At 37.9% G+C, this 16,558-nt stretch overlaps 1 protein-coding gene across 2 annotated transcripts in view; it reads left to right on the top strand.

The window, feature by feature from the left end:
* LOC134815337 (uncharacterized) overlaps positions 1 to 16,495 on the top strand; it is a 38,955-nt gene extending 22,460 nt beyond the window's left edge. The window contains exons 9-16 of one of the 2 annotated variants that reach the window (XM_063823856.1): positions 7,880 to 8,307; positions 8,523 to 8,676; positions 8,875 to 9,288; positions 9,434 to 9,505; positions 9,700 to 9,969; positions 11,826 to 11,942; positions 12,073 to 12,235; positions 15,711 to 16,495. In XM_063823856.1, coding sequence (XP_063679926.1) covers positions 7,880 to 8,307; positions 8,523 to 8,676; positions 8,875 to 9,288; positions 9,434 to 9,505; positions 9,700 to 9,969; positions 11,826 to 11,942; positions 12,073 to 12,235; positions 15,711 to 15,836 — 1,744 coding nt within the window. In that variant the 3' untranslated portion in view covers positions 15,837 to 16,495. The remainder of the gene's footprint in view (positions 1 to 7,879; positions 8,308 to 8,522; positions 8,677 to 8,874; positions 9,289 to 9,433; positions 9,506 to 9,699; positions 9,970 to 11,825; positions 11,943 to 12,072; positions 12,236 to 15,710) is intronic. The other variant, XM_063823857.1, reaches the window with a different exon arrangement.
* The last annotated feature ends 63 nt before the right edge of the window (positions 16,496 to 16,558 follow it).

Raw genomic sequence — 16,558 nt, forward strand, 5'->3', positions numbered from 1 at the left:
CAGGTGGTTAAGTACGCGCAAGCGCGCGCGCACGCGTACAAACATGGTTTTTTTGATATACCACAGTTGGTGGTTAACTGTTCTACATCAGACCTTCACTAAAAGTATTGGGCACCATAGTGGTGACATAATATATAAAGAATTTAAGCATAGACTAAATATGTTGGCCTACAGATGGTTAAGTACGCGCAAGCGCGCGCGCACGCGTACACTATAACATAAATAAATAAACCACTCCACAGACCACATTTATTAATTTTTTTTATTTCCTTCTTCAACTATGTGTCAATGAACCATTTTTGTTTAATAATGACCATCAATTTTAACTGTACTACTCATATCTTCACTGTAGTAAGGGTTTGGGTGTAAGAGGTATAAAAAATGTCCACTAACAAATCAGTCATTTTTCGACTACTTAACCACCTAACTCAGCACCAAAATGTTCTGAGATTTTTTTCGTTGCACTATCATAAAGCTATGACATTTTTGAACCTATGTAAATATTCAGATTACTAGAATTCATATTCTGTGATTTTTAAGGGGTGGTTAAATGCTTCAAAGTGGTGTATTTCAAAGTTTCCCCAGATTTGCTGCTATTGCTGCTTACTATATATAAAGCGAGACGATATATATATATATATTTATCCGTGCCATTTTACTGACACCACGGCATCAACTTTAACGCGAATTTCCGCAGAAATCGTAAAAGATATACAACTGAAACTTTTTTGACTGGGTCAAATGCTTTAATGGCCTCCAAATCAGCATGAAAAAATAAAAAATTGGCCAAGAAATAGGAGTTTTAGAGCCGAAAATTTGGACCACCAAGTGGTGTCAAAAACGCGAATTAAATAGGTAATAATTATTTAAGTCTCTTGAGTCTTGACACCATTTTAGGGTTATACGGGTTCCTGCTAGTATATATAATATACAAGGAATACAAGGAATACAAGGAATACAAGGAATACAAGGAATACAAGGAATACAATACAAGGAATACAAATTTAAAATCTTTAGTTACAATAGTAACTGTTAAGATAATAACAATATCATATGATTTAAATTTATTATATTATATAACTTAAACCAAAGTGAAAAATAAAGATTTTGACAATAAATATTTTGTTTACAGTCGCCTTGGTAATGCTGTAATGCTTGAGCCAGGTCACTCTGCACTCATTGTTGCGCGAAAAGAAACAGCGCTGGTACAGTGATGTTTAATATTCATGTACTGGCCAGAGAGTCGACGAATTTCTTGCTGTTGTTAACACACGTAGTGGCAAATCTAGCAACGACTCTCGTGAGGTGGACTTGACTTTCGTTCGTGATTAATTCAATGATTTCACTGTTGTTGCTGATGAGTTTGAGAACGTTTGATCCAGGGATGACAGCGTGAACAGGATAAGATGTCGCAGATGGTTTGTTTGGATTTGATATGATTGACTGGATCTTGTCTAGGACTTTTCGCCTTGATGCGGCGTTAAGATCACAATGGTTAAGGAAGTGATCTTCACTCTCAATAATACCAGAACCTAAGACTATATTGCACCAAGAGCATATTCGCTCGTCACGAGGAGTTTGATTATATCGGCCAAGTTCAATTTCGAGTCGATGTGCACTGATCCGTAGTCTTGTGATATTAGCACGGTCGGCATATTTAATGACACTGTCTAGGTAATATTCTTTGTTGAATTTGGATTTTAGGTCACGATAAAATTCTAATTTCCGAGAAGTGTTGATACAGGACCCCCAATATTCTCTAAAGCTACATTTCAAACTTTTAGTAATGACGTGGGGTGTGAATATTTTACTCCCGATGGGTTGTGTTGATTGCGGAGGAATTCGTTTCTTGAAACCGTTGTGAATAAGAAAGTCCTCTTTTGGTGGTTTTGTGATATTCGGGTTTCTTTCAGAAATTAACTTGGAGTGATTGTTTTTGAGTGTGCGGTAGGCTGTGACATGATCGGTAGAGAAACATGGGTCTAGCGCGAGGACAGGCTCCAGACCTCTGTACCAGTCTAATTTCATGTTCATCTGTTCCTTGAAGGCTAATGAGACAAGGGAGTTATCTTTGAGATTTTTCAAGCGTTGGCTATATTTGAGAGTAAGGTTAATGCATTCATAGATCAATGGGTAGCGGCCTGACTCACCCCAGACGCCTGCGTTGCTGGCTTTACGGTTTACACCCAGTGACCATTTAAGAAAGTGAAGGTGAACTTTTTCGCTGTTCAGAAGGCTAATTTTCTTGAGGATACTAGTGTGAAATTTTGTTTTTGTGTCGGGATCCATATTGAGATCGACTTGTTTTGAGATGTGTTTTATGATAGCCATATTAGGTGTGTAAATAGGCGCTCCGTAAAGAACGATAGGTTTAATAAGACCATCAAAGAGTGTTGTTTGAGAGCGGAATGATAATTTGGATTTGTTTACTGAGCTTTTCATGCCATAAAGTGCACGCATGGCTTTCTTTTTGAGCTCAGTTCGTGCATTTGTGAATGAGCCGGATTTGTGTATTTCGATTCCTAGATAACAGTATGACTCGACTTCTTCTAACAAGTGATTACCAATTTTGAGGGGAACCGGCTGATAGTTGTCGAAACGGGCATTAAATTTCATGAGTTTAGTTTTATCTGCATTAATTTCGACGCCCCATTCCAAGCAGAAATTGTTCAAAGCATCGAGTTGCTTTTGGAGGGTTTTGGGGTCGAGTGCCAAGAGTATCAGATCATCTGCCCATAGTAAGTGACTGATAAGTTGGTTCATTAGTTTTGGACAGTTATCATATTCTAGTCGAGGGGAAAGATCTCTGATGTATATCTTAAAAAGATCAGGGGAAAGTGGATGACCCTGTTCAGTTCCTTTACTGATATCAAATTTTTCGCTGACAAATCCAGATAGTTTTATCTGGCCAGTGGAATTTTTGTACATATGTTTAAGAACATTAAAAGTTTTGCCAGTGATGCCTAGTTTAGCTAATTTTAAGAAAAGAGCTTCACGGCAAACAGAGTCGAAGGCTTTCCGGAAGTCCACGAAAACAGCATGAACGGGAACCTTGAGCTTTTTGTATTTAGACGTAATGGTGTTGAGTGTGAGTATGTGGTCGTATGTTTGAGCTCCTTTAGCGAAGCCAAGTTGATTTATGGGGTCCGGGTTGTATTCATTTTTGAACTTGATTATCCTGTTTAGCATAATGGTCGAGAATATGTAGACTGTAGATGAATTATTCCAGGGATTGATAACTTTAATCAATTTCTAAAGGTTAAATTATATTAGAATTTTACCTATTTGAAACCCTGCATGATAAAATGCCCTGTAATGACGCACACCATGCACGTGTTATTTTGTTTCAACGTCGAATATAGTAAGGAATAGTTGTTTATCCACCTCTTATATCGAATCCAATTAGTTATTTTTGAGAGAATTTCGAGAACACAAAAGAAAGCTCTGTCACATGTTTCTTTGTCAATTATCTCAATGAAACACAGCACGTGCAATGAGAACACTATTTGTGGTTTCAGCTTGATCTGATATCTTCAAAGTTTTTCAAAGTATTTTTGAATGGCTTTGGAGATCACAAAAGAACGCTATCTTACTTAATTCTTGAACGATTTTCAGAGTAAATAGCAGGGTGCGCAGGGAGGAGGTTACCTATTGTTTCAGCTTGATATCTTCAAGGTTTTTCAAAGTATTTTTGAATGGCTTTGGAGATCACAAAAGAACGCTATCTTACTTAATTCTTGAACGATTTTCATAGTAAATAGCAGGGTGCGCAGGGAGGAGGCTACCTATTGTTTCAGCTTGATCTGATACCTTCATCGATCTATAACCCAGTCGAACAGCTGTTGTTCAAGTTATCCTATTTTGTTGCGTGGTCATTTAAAGATATCGTGCAGTCGATCTTTCATCAAGACACAGTTTGACAACTCTCATGTATACAGAAATTGGTTTGTGGTCTTCTGAAAATAGTGCTAAGATAACAAGCCACCGTGTCATGATAGGGATATTAATTGTAATTACCAACCTTGATGCCCTTCTCGGCTCCAACTGTCCACAAGAAACTTATTCTAAAGAAAAGATAGTTATAACTGGTGGACTGTACAATGGACTAGGTGGCTTACACCCGATGGATTCGGAAAATGACATCACCTGCATAGATGATGCAAGTAGTTTCGTCCAATCGAATGGGACTTCACTTACTTATAATCGGCCTTATTATTTGTACCTAGTGAGAAAAAGACACAAATTACTTCGATCCAAGAATTACAGTTGCCCCATGGCAATGAACGTTGCCAATATATATAATCATTGGAATTCCGGAGGACACGTGTATAAAACATTGGACACAACAAATTGGACGTGTTTGATCCCTAGATCATATGTGTGTGATGGTTTCTCTAATTGCCTAACTGACGAATGTGGGTGCGGAAGAAAGACTACTGAGCAGACAGATATTCAGATGCCAGTCTTCTACTGTGCTGAACAGCCTGGATGTATTTCTTTTTCACAGGTAACGAAAACATATTACTATTTTTTTCATACGGAGTGAATTATCAACAATAACTTTGGAAATTTGTAAGAATTTTTCTCTAATTGAACAGGAATGTTATAGTTAAACAAACAGTCTCATACAAAATTCAATAAAAAATAACACATCGCACATTTCTGCAATTATATCCCTGTTTGTATTAATTAAAGACTGCACCTCCCACGACAGGTCTGTGATAACATTATGGACTGCTTGGACGGGAGTGACGAGTGTTTCTGTCAAAACCATGTGCAGATAAAACTGAACAATCAAACAATTGGCTGTGTCTCGCAAAGACAGTACTGTGAAAAGCTGGCATTCTCAGATATCTACCAATTAGCTAAAATTCAACCTCGAGTTAACTGTAGTGCTTACAACTTTAGCCTGCCATATTATTTCAATCCAATCGAACAATGTTTGTCAGAGTATTTTTATATATTATATCAGCTTTCGGATGATCAGATAATAAATCTCTGTGAAAATAATTGCAGCAGTTTCTTTAAACAAAATCACTGGCAACATTTTTGCAAGCTTCTATCCCTGGGCATACATTCATTTCCAGAACTATCATGTGAAGTAGGGAGAGTATCAGAGGGAAGCTATCAAAGACCCGGCATGGACTCACTTTGTGACGGTAAGGTAGACTGTTTAAATGGGGCAGATGAAAAAGGATGCCCGGACAGATTCTACTGCTACAACCATTTGGAGAATGTGTCTAATCTTAGCAATAGCACAATGTGGATCCCAGCGTATAAAAAATGCGACAAAGTGAAAGATTGCCCAAATAGCATGGATGAGTGTAATATTGACTGTGGCCTCGGCAATATAGCTTCTCCTAAATCCCTCATAAAATCGAATGCTCTATCCTGTCTAAATGCCATCTTTGGATTAGCTGTTTTGATTCTGAATGTAAGGAACGGTTATAAAGCAATGAAAAGCGATCCCTCTAATTTGATCGCGAAAACTGATAGAATTCTGTGCATACAAATATTTGTATATGACTTTATAATGGGAATATATCTCTGCTTCATCGTGTTGGCATCTCTCGTTCTCCGATATAAGGGGGACTATTGTGTACTCTCTGACTGGTGGAGGTCGAGCGTTTACTGTGATATTCTAGGGGTAATCTTCTCTTTTGCAACTCACGGATCTCTCTTGATAGTTTCTCTGATGAGTATTGTAAGAAGCATCCAGTGCACTGTAACATTCATCAGGATTCCTTACAAAGTCATCATTCTACTTTCCTACATCATTTTCATACTTAACTTGATTCATGCAATGATTCCTGCAGTAAAGCTCCCCCAAATAGAACACATTTTCAAATCGGAAATCTTCTTGGTCAACATGGCGGATAATCCCCTGTTGAGCTCCTTTGATGAACAGTACATTAAAGATCTGTATCACAAATTCATCCCAAACCAGACCACTGAGTACATTGCAACAATGCTGGATGAATTGAAACAAATAACAAACAAGCCTAACATCTTTGACTTCACAGTGATTGGATATTACGGATCCACACCGATTTGCATTCAAAACATATTTCAGGACCAGGAATCTTACCGAGCTTATAAAATTGGATATTGTACTGCCATATCGGTGCTGCTAGCAGTAGTTTCAGTATCATATATTGTAATTGTGGTAAAACATAACAAGTCATCTGAAATCGCCAACCGCAACCAGGAAGATCATCAGCAAAACAAAGACCTCCTTATCAAGGTTTTCTTGATGATCGGATCTCAACTGATAAGCTGGGTATCCCTAATGATAACCGCTAACTATTTCTTCGGCGCGGACGGAAGTACTGCACCAGAATATGTATTTGAAGTTTTTGCCCTGTTTGTGATGCCCATCAACAGTTTGCTAAACCCAATATTTTACAGTGACATGTACAAAACCTGCAAGAAGAAAGTTTCACATATTATCAGTGTTATTAACGAACGCATGAATCCACATGACCAACCGGAAGAGATTGAAATGAACGGTATCAACCCAACTTAAGAAACAGAGGAACCTTAGTAATATCTCGTTACATATCTGGGCCCAGCGTAATAGATCCAAATATAGTCGTTTCAATTGTAGGTTCACAGGGGGCCGGGGGGGTCTTCATCAAAATTATCTCGAAATTGATTTTATAGTTGTTTCTGATAGAGGGGAGTGATATCTATCAGCTGCTTTTGGTCCCATGGAAAAACATTGTTCCTAGCCAAAATTATCGCCAGTCAAAGGTCAGCGCTTATGTGTAATTGTATTGCGCGAGCGATTTTTAATCGCGCGTCCTGAAAATCGACTCTAAAAATCTATTTTCTCCTACATTTTTTGAGCAATCACCCTGAAACTTTCAGGATATGTTCTAGGGATCATTTAGAAGATATCTGTCGAGCCGAATTTTAAGATAGGCCTTAGAAGATTTTTTATTCAATTTTGAAAATCTTGGACCTGGAAAAATCGTCAAAAAATGAGGTCCAAGATTTTCAAAATTGAATAAAAAAACTATAAAGTCAATTTCGAGAGAATTTTGATGAAGACACCCCCCCCCCCCCCCCCCCCCCCCCGGCCCCCTTAATAAGATGACAAAACTTTGCGGATAACGAAATCCGACTTCCAACCATCCCCATGAAAGCTTCTCACTTTGCGTTTTGCTGCTTTGCAATCGACACCCTCAATGACAAAGCTTTGCGGATAACGAAATCCGACTTCCAACGATCCCCATAAAACTACGAAAGCTTTTCGCTTTGCGTTTTGCTGCTTTGCTTGATGGAGACCTTGGGCTTTTGCAGATGGCACATTAAGTTAACAAAAAGAAAAAGAAAAAAAAAATATTTTATTTTATTTTGGAATATGATGAAGCTTTTGCGAAAGGGATGTTATGTTTATCAATCTTTAGTTTTCGTTTTGTTAGTAAGGTGTTTTATTTGTCCAGCTGATAAGCCGTAAAATGTTACAAAATTTAAAAACTGTATTTTCGGAAGAAGAAAAAAACAAGAGAAGATGCGAGTGTTCCGGGGTGGTCTCGTTAAGAGTTGTCGCCGATGAGCTTCATATTTTCTTGTATAGTCACGTGGTTGAAATAAAAAAATAATGCAGTTCTCCGGCTCTGGAATGTTGCAGAGTAAAATTATTATTAATTTTTAGAAATTCGCGAAATTGAGTACCCGTGACGATATCTGGTTTCACAGTATAATAAAACGCGGTGGGAATTACAGCAAATTTTCAACCTTTTGGCTGATCAGTGCTCCAAAGCTGCAAAGCACAAAGTTAACACTATCTTCTGATTCCAACTGCTGGCTATTTAAACCAGCTGTTAATACTATTGCAAGCACTAATCGCTAATTAACATTTTTTAAATTTCAGGTTAGACATGGCTGAGCTCACGAACCACCTCCACACGAAACGAACGGAAACAATAGAAATAGAGTTCAAACAAGAATCAGGAACAAAAATCCAACTGAACTTGTCAGCTCAAGACATGTTGAACCTATCCCAACAAATCCAAACGATCTCGTCCCAGAACCGTAGCAGTGTATCTCTAGACAACACATTCCAGCAAGACATCCCTTCTTTTCAGGAACATGGCATCTTCCCAGCCCCTTCACCTGAACTCTGTGACCGTAGTCAGGGTCATATTTTAGACGGGGATTTGTTTGAAGAGGTGGAAGTGTCTAACCAGACTGCTCCGAATGAAGGTAGTGGTGAGGATGAAGGTGATCGTGGTGATCGTGAGGTGGAGGGAGGTGTAATGGAGGGAAACATCTCTGATCTAGAGGATCTGCCATCTACAGGTAAATACATAATTAGGTGTAGATTGTAGATTGATAATGATAAGCTTTGATAAATTCTTGGAATTTCACATTTTTCGAATTATGAAATTGACCTTAAATACCTATTAATTTTCGAATGCTTTGTTTAATATTAAATTCAATTTAAATTCCGAATGGTACATATAATGACAAAGTTTTTAAGACTCCTAATTCCTACAAATAATAAATGTTCCCAGGTTTGATACTGGAGGAGTATACCGCTCAAACTCCCCCACCTCAAACTCCTCCACCTCAAACTCCTCCACCTCAAACTCCTCCACCTCAAACTTCTCCACCTCAAACTACTACACCTCAAACTCCTCAAGCTGTCACCACTGAAGAGGATAGGAGGTTAATAAAGTTAAACTATACATGCTTTTAAGTTCGAATTTTTTCGCGCGTTTTCGTCGTTAAAAGCTGTCTTACTCTATTTATTATCTTCATCATATATGCCAGATTTACTATGGAGTTTGAAATTTGAGTAAACTCACACTTCAATGCTATGTTCCAGTAATAGCCAGTTCCACCTTTAAACCTCATGCCCTTCAGGGTCAGCCAGCTCATCCAGGATGTAGAATTCATTGATCTGGTTAAGAAACTTGATGACCCAATCGTCAACTCCCCTCTGTCTTTTATAGATAATCTAAGTCCGATAAGACTTGACACTGTGCCAACTAAACTCCCGGCTGATAAAAACCAAGATATATCCGTGATAGACTTGGACGATAGCGCCACCGAAGCACCCATTTCCCGTAACAAATTATTGGACTCAACTCCAAAACCCTCTTCTAAAAACAAAGGTGTAATGAGGAGACCGAACTTAGAATTAGAGTTGTCAGTTTATGATAAGACACCTAACTTCAAGGGGATGAACACTCCTAAATTGAAAGCGGAGGTGGGGAAGTACGGGTTAAAGCCACTGTCTAAAAAAAGAGCTGTAGCCAAGTTGGAGGAGATTCACAGGTAGAACAGTTTTAAGATTTCACAGATTGCGCTCTGCTATTATTTTTGGTTCATTAAAGTTTTGATACAAACATCAAAACAAATAATAGTATTTGGGACCAAAACAAGCAAGTTCAATCGGCCTTTAAAACCAAATGTTTTCTAGGTTCACCAACAAGAAGTTTTTGAAACGACCCTCAGAACTCGAGGACGAGATGGGAGGGAGCGAGAAATCCAAGTAAGTGTCTGATCAAACAGTAGAAATATCTTTAGTTCCTTACGAAAAGCAGAGGAAGATCTGCCTTTCAATAACTGTAAATTTCAACGCACCTACCAATCCTAGATTCGGTCTTATCAGACCTGAGACCGTTTGTCCGAAAAACTTATAAGTTACGTAGAATTTTATTTTCATGATTGATTTATCGTTTATAGGACAGAAAATTGGCATGGGCTGAAAGCTGACCAATTTGACCTTCAATTTGTTCAAATACCCAAGAAGTCCAAAGATGAAACGTACGCAGTCCTCAATGGATTCCGGTTCAATATCGACAGAAATCGGATTGAAACGGATGGAACATCCTACTGGAGATGTAGTTTACATCGTTCAAGTGGTGAAACTGAGCGCTGTAAAGCTACCATAACCACGGCACACAGACAGCTTACGTCTCCAGTTCCTCTCCATAACCACCTTCCTCGACCACCGTTGGTTCATTGTCATAGCATTAATGTTTCGTTGCATGTCACCATTGTAGCTTAATTATGCTCCGTGTTTTAAACACATCAACTTAACTCATGGGACAACCCCGAATCTCGCACTAAGGCCCTTCTTTCCATGTCATGTAAACATTCTTTCTCTGTTGACTTTTAATTCCTTTTGGCCTTCCTAACTATCCATGTCAAGTCCAATTTTTAGTTCATGTCGATTTCCATTTTATGTTGACATAAAGTCCTTATAAACCCCTCCGGGTCAGAATAAGATGCTGATAATCCCGGCTCCCGCTAAATAGATTCTGATAATCCCGGCTCCCGCTGTTAGTTTTTTCCCGCTGAATAAATAACCCCGGCACAGCTTCTATAATCCCGCCCCGGTAATTTGGCTCAACTAGATTTATTTTGTTTTGATATTCCATGAGAATTTCAACCGCGCACTGTCACGTGTTTTGATGACGTATATCACGTGACTAACTACTACGACGCGCATTGGTAAAAAATGTCACGTGACCTATGGCTTAACGTAAGAACTATTTAATACACTTGATCTACGTATCGGTCTAATTGCAGGCGCTGGCAAAACTCCAGCACACTGCTTACATTACTTAAACTCTTACATTAATTGGACCAGTTCCAGAACTTATCTCGACGGTTACATTTGATTTTGTCCGGTTAATTTTGTCGTGTTTGTTATAAGCCATGTATTATATTATATATAGTCCTCTACTTTGATGGACTTCATGACACGATATCATTATTAGCTCCACCTTTTATCGCTTGCCAGGCTTAACTCGACGCCCCTTATCGACATTCATATTCATTCTACGTTCTGACTGAGGAATAATGTTTAGATATAACGCCAATTTCAAATGTCATAGTACCTTAGTTGTATTTATTTGGTAGTACTAGTCCCCAATTCCATTTCATATTTTCCATACTGATCTCATGTAGCTAGAATTAAGAGTAAAATGTCAAATTGCTGGTCCTAGCACTAACCCGGAGGGGTTTATAACACATAACACCGGCACGCTTAAGTTATATTAAAATAACCCCTCGTGCTAAAGCACGTCGGGGTTATTTTCATAATAATCCCTCGTGCTTCGCACTCGAAATTATTATAAATTTTTCCCGCGCGTCGCGGGAAAAATTGAAATATAATCCCTGCGCTTGCCGGGGTTATGTGTGTTATAGATATCGTTCACCGGATGAATCTCCTTATTAGGTCAATTGTGTTTTTTTGAAGCACTCCCAGAAACATGCTACCTCAGCAGTTTTTAAGCTCTTAACTTTGAAACTGAATGCTTTATACAACTTTTTGGCAGCTTACTTCATCCTTCCACTCTTTCTACTCAAAGTTGAATTGAGGCTACGCCCTCATGCTAGCTCTCGTCTATTGCACATCCAGTAACGATACACATGAAAAACTGAACTAGTGAACTACACATTGTTAGTGACCTCCATCAGTTCACAACCGTCCATTGTCATTGACGGCTATGTGTTATTAGGATTATATCAATTAGCTCTAATATAAGTCGTTAAGATCTTAATTCTTATGGGCTTTTTTTTTGTTATTCCGTGGAATAATAAAAAACTGGAGATCTTCAGAATTATAATCAAATCAGTACCTCTCAGTTCTTTGCAAAGGGTTAAGACATCCTTGACTGCTGCCCAATGAACCGTTGAATAGTTTCTGTTACCTGAAAAGAGCAGTTTCCCTTGGTCGCATGTACGGAATTATCAGAAATTTTAAACTCTGAACGCCAATGTTCAAGTTATTTGCGCCGAATACCTGAAGAAGGCCCGACCGGTCAAACTTCATAAAGCCAGTAACGATGTATATTTAACAGGACAAAGTTCACGCCGACCAAGTCTCAGCCCAGCAGAGCTGTCTCTAGTTCTACAACGTCTAACAAGAAACAGCAGAGTAGATCGAGAAAACGGAGGAATTCTTCGTCCAGTTCAAGGTAACAGACTGTGTGAACTATATGGTTGAAGTCTACTTATAATTTTGGTCAGGGTCGCCATAGCTGTCAGGCTTTACAATTCACAGCTAAAACATACTACCGCCAAATCTGTAATCTCTGAAATGCCCAGTTCAGAGAAGGAGTGCCCGGTAGGAGACATAACAGTGAGCGAGAAGTTGCCCAAATCAGCAGCAGGGGAGGTATCAGACCAGATCAGATCAGCTATCAGGAGTAAAGAGACCCTCCACACGCAGGTCCTGTTGTATCAGGCTGTTGACATTCTGGAGATCAAGGTTTGTGTTCTCATCTATGTCCTTTTTATCTTCAATGAACGGGACTACTGTCCATTTTTTTATACAATATTCCATCCTACTATACTTGTCATACAAATTGATTAAATGATAATGTAACCCTGATGTGGTTAAATTTGATAATTTTCCACTCATTAACGATAGATCGCATTTTCATTTTTTAAGACTGAGGAGCACTTCTGCGGCGCTGATATTAGTTAAAGTACCTCCTAACTTTCAATTATGCTTCACACTAAGGGTACAGTACACAGAGTACAGCTATCATTATATGAGGTACTTAGTGAAACATACCTCCTCCACCTGGAGATATTCTGGATTATTGTACTTAGTTCCCAACTTGGATGTTTTTAAAAAGATTGGGCAGGTGGTTTCTGCCGGAGTCGAACCGACAACCTTTGAATTCACAGATTAAAATCATACCATCATTAGACGAAGTAACCTGTAACCACGACACAGAGCTGACCATTCAGCTGTATGTATTATAAACTAATTACAACAACAAATCTATTACATTTATTCAGTATTATGTAACGCGATGGAAATATTTTAAGCGGGTAATATCCTGTCAAAACTCATGATACATGACATGAAGACTTTGTTGTAACTTTGTATGAAAAGCATTAATAGTACACATGATCCTGTCTACTCATTATAGCATGGTGCACTGGAGCGTGTTTATTGTATTTAAATGTACTTGTATTAAATGTATTGTATTATGTACTTTATTATGTACTTGTATTAAATGTACTTGTATTAAATGTATAGTCAATCAGCTGGCACTTATTGAGTTATGGTTTGTGAGAGGTCGTGTAATATGAGAGTATAATAATATGGAGTATGAGATCCCGGTAATGGTAACGTCCTAGTCAGCTAACTAGTTACATTGCTTATGAACAATTAATTGCAGGAAAACTGTCGAAAACACCACTCACGCCATCTGATTCCTTAAACTTTACATTTAGATAACTTAGTTTATTTACTTATTTTATTTACTTAGTTTATTTACTTAGTTTATTTACTTAGTTTATTTACTTAGTTTATTTACTTAGTTTATTTGTGTTATTTTAGTTTGTTGGTCTAAGTTACGCAGGTGGTTAATATAATAAGCTCCTGTCTTCTGGCACTAATTAGGTTGTGAGTTCTGGAACACCCTACACTGAGGAGTACATTACAATATACAATATTGTGTACTGTTTAATCAGTATATTGTATCACTAGTGACACTACAAGGTAACATATATAAATATCCACTTATTGCATGATTACTGTCGGCTATGTAGCGTGGTTACTTCGTATTTCTACACTTGACCTAATCAAACTTGCCAGTTAGCCCTGGCAGTATACCACCTGCGCCAATTGACTTTAGAAACTTTGTATAGAATCTTAATTTTGTGACTCATTTTTAGTTGATTTGTCTAAGTATCTCAGCTGGTCAATCTTGTAGTGCAAATTTCTGCTGATCTTGAGGTTGCGAGTTCGAATCCCGTACATCGTACTTATTACGTGGTATACATATAAATATGTACCGAGATATATTTGTATACAATGTACAGTGTGTACCGTGTATAGTGTATACTGTACATTGGGTATCAAGTTGGAGTATATGAGCCCGATAATTTTATCCACACTGTCGGCTTAGTATCGTGGTTACTTCGAATAATTGTTATATTTACCTCCTATTGACTAGGGTACCTTACCCCAGCAATGGAAACCACTTACGCCATCTGACCTTTTAAACGTTGTACTTCAATAAGGTATGTTAGTTTATATGTGTTATTTTAGTTTGTTGGTCTAAGTTGCTCAGGTGGTTAATATAATAAGTCCCGTCTTCTGGCACTTAGGTTGTGAGTTCGAATCCCGGTCACCATATCTTATATCATTGGACACACAAAATATAACATGAATAATTAAATATGACGTCACTACAATATGACGCATGCAGAATTTAATTAATTAGATTCAGTTTGCTGTGCCACACTACCACATTATCGTATGTTTACATAGAGCCATCGTAAATATGAATGATATTAAGAGCTCTACATAATATATGCATAAAGTGTTTATATTGTGCAGCACTATACATTATATTGTACTATGTGTATTGTGTGCTGTATAATCTGTATATTGTATCATGTATCACTAGTGACACTACAGGGTTAAGTTTAAGTACCTTCTAATTATATAATTACTGTCGGCTATGTAGCGTGGTTACTTCGTACTTCTGTAACACTTTGACTACCACTCAAACTTGCTGGGTTAATCCTAGCAGTATACCACCTGCGCCATCCGACTTTATAAACTTTATATACAACTCGATAATCTTACTTATGTGGCTTATTTTAAGTATCTCAGTTGGTCAATCTAGTAATCTGCATGTCTTCTGGTCTTGAGGTTGCGAGTTCGAATCCCGGTCAAACCAAGATTTCATAACTGAAGAGTAGCCGTCACGCACCAAACCAATGTAGCGGGGCTTATTAACATATTATAAAAGTTCAGAATATTTGATTATTGATAGTGTTGCCTTATCTCAATATCTCAGTCCAGCTTCCATATCTTAGATTCGATTAGTAGCTTGCTCTCTCGTTATTTGTTAGGACACTATGTATAATGTATAATGTATATGTATATGAGATCACAATAATACTTATCATGCTCATTTTAATTATATATGTTGTAAACAAACTCAAACGGTAACAATGACATGTTACCTATTGTTAATACTATAAAGTGTTGTACTTACTTGTGCTATTGACACAATTCTATTATTACACACCTAAATACATTACATCAAGACAACAGGTCTCTCCTCGAGTCTTTAATAGCTCTATGCAATGATGCAATGATGCACTATTAACTATTTCCTAATGAGCAGCTCAAACTACGTAAGTTATGTAGTTTGTTACATACATGGAGGGAGGGAGGGAGGGAGGGAGGGAGGGAGGGAGGGAGGGAGGGAGGGAGGGAGGGAGGGAGGGAGGGAGGGAGGGAGGGAGGGAGGGAGGGAGGGAGGGAGGGAGGGAGGGAGGGAGGGAGGGAGGGAGGGAGGGAGGGAGGGAGGGAGGGAGGGAGGGAGGGAGGGAGGGAGGGAGGGAGGGAGGGAGAGAGAGAGAGAGAGAGAATGATGTATGATGTATGATGTATCCTTCAGTATTGTAAGCACAATCCAAAGTTACCCCGTAAGTAGCTTGTTACGTGTACAATGTACATAATATATACATAATACAATTATACATGAGGGACAGTGTGGGTGATATAATAGTCATTGCAGAGAGCTATCTATAATCTATATCTGTTCATTAGTTCGTATCCATGGAAATATCATTTTATGTATTACAATCCGTATTGTTTGAGTATGTATATAGCACAATCTATTGTTTTTGTCTTAGCGTAAAACTTAATAATTCACTATACTTCACTCCGAATGTATTCAACTTTACTTCACCGCACATTTCACCAGGGGTTACTAAAACGACGAACCGGCGTGGGTCTGATAGCCCAAGTCCTTGACGATCTAGGTATAACATACTTCAACTCTGAGACTAAGGGGAGAAAGGGAGGAGCTGGCAAAAGAGCTAAAAAGTAGAGATCTTTCCTTGGTATCCTGTTAATAATTGGCAGTCACGTGGTTATCGATTATTCAAATCACTTTTTTATCTTGATTGATTGAAAAATGAGAATTTTGTCAAAAAGATTTTCCATATTTGAAGAATATTTGATGTTAGTTAAACATACAACTATCGTCAAACTATACTGCATACCTTTCATTCAGTGATATTGATATTCGCGATTTTTAAGATTTTGGTTATATTTTGCAGCTGAATTATTTTTAATAACTGTATTTTTTACCAGATACTTGATTGTAGTTTTAGCAAACGTTTTTCACTGGAACAACGGTTATCAATGGAACATGTCTTCTCGTTTATTTTGGTATAATTATCATCGCGTACAAATTTTATAAGCTATCAACAACATTTCTGAGTTCCCTTCCTATTTCAATTTTTTTCCTGCATACAATTTATTCGATGGAAATTCAGCAGTTTCAACCTTTGTCCTCGACATGTTTTAGTAAATATTGATAGATAAATAATCGAGCCAGCACAAAATATTGCGTTAAAGCTACCAAAAAGTCAAACATTATAATCGGATCGAGAACTCATGGTCCATTAATTGTTGTTCGCAAACAAATATTTTTACTTTTAGACTGTAGTGGTACAATATATCATCTTCTAATTTATTTGAATTGATCGTTCTGATCACTTTCCTTAAACCTGTTCTCTTGTTCTCCAACACACAGAAATCAATATC

The sequence above is a fragment of the Bolinopsis microptera genome, chromosome 5 (genome assembly GCF_026151205.1).
Source record: "Bolinopsis microptera isolate Bmic1 chromosome 5, MBARI_Bmic_1.0, whole genome shotgun sequence".
In the NCBI taxonomy this organism is placed as follows: domain Eukaryota; kingdom Metazoa; phylum Ctenophora; class Tentaculata; order Lobata; family Bolinopsidae; genus Bolinopsis; species Bolinopsis microptera.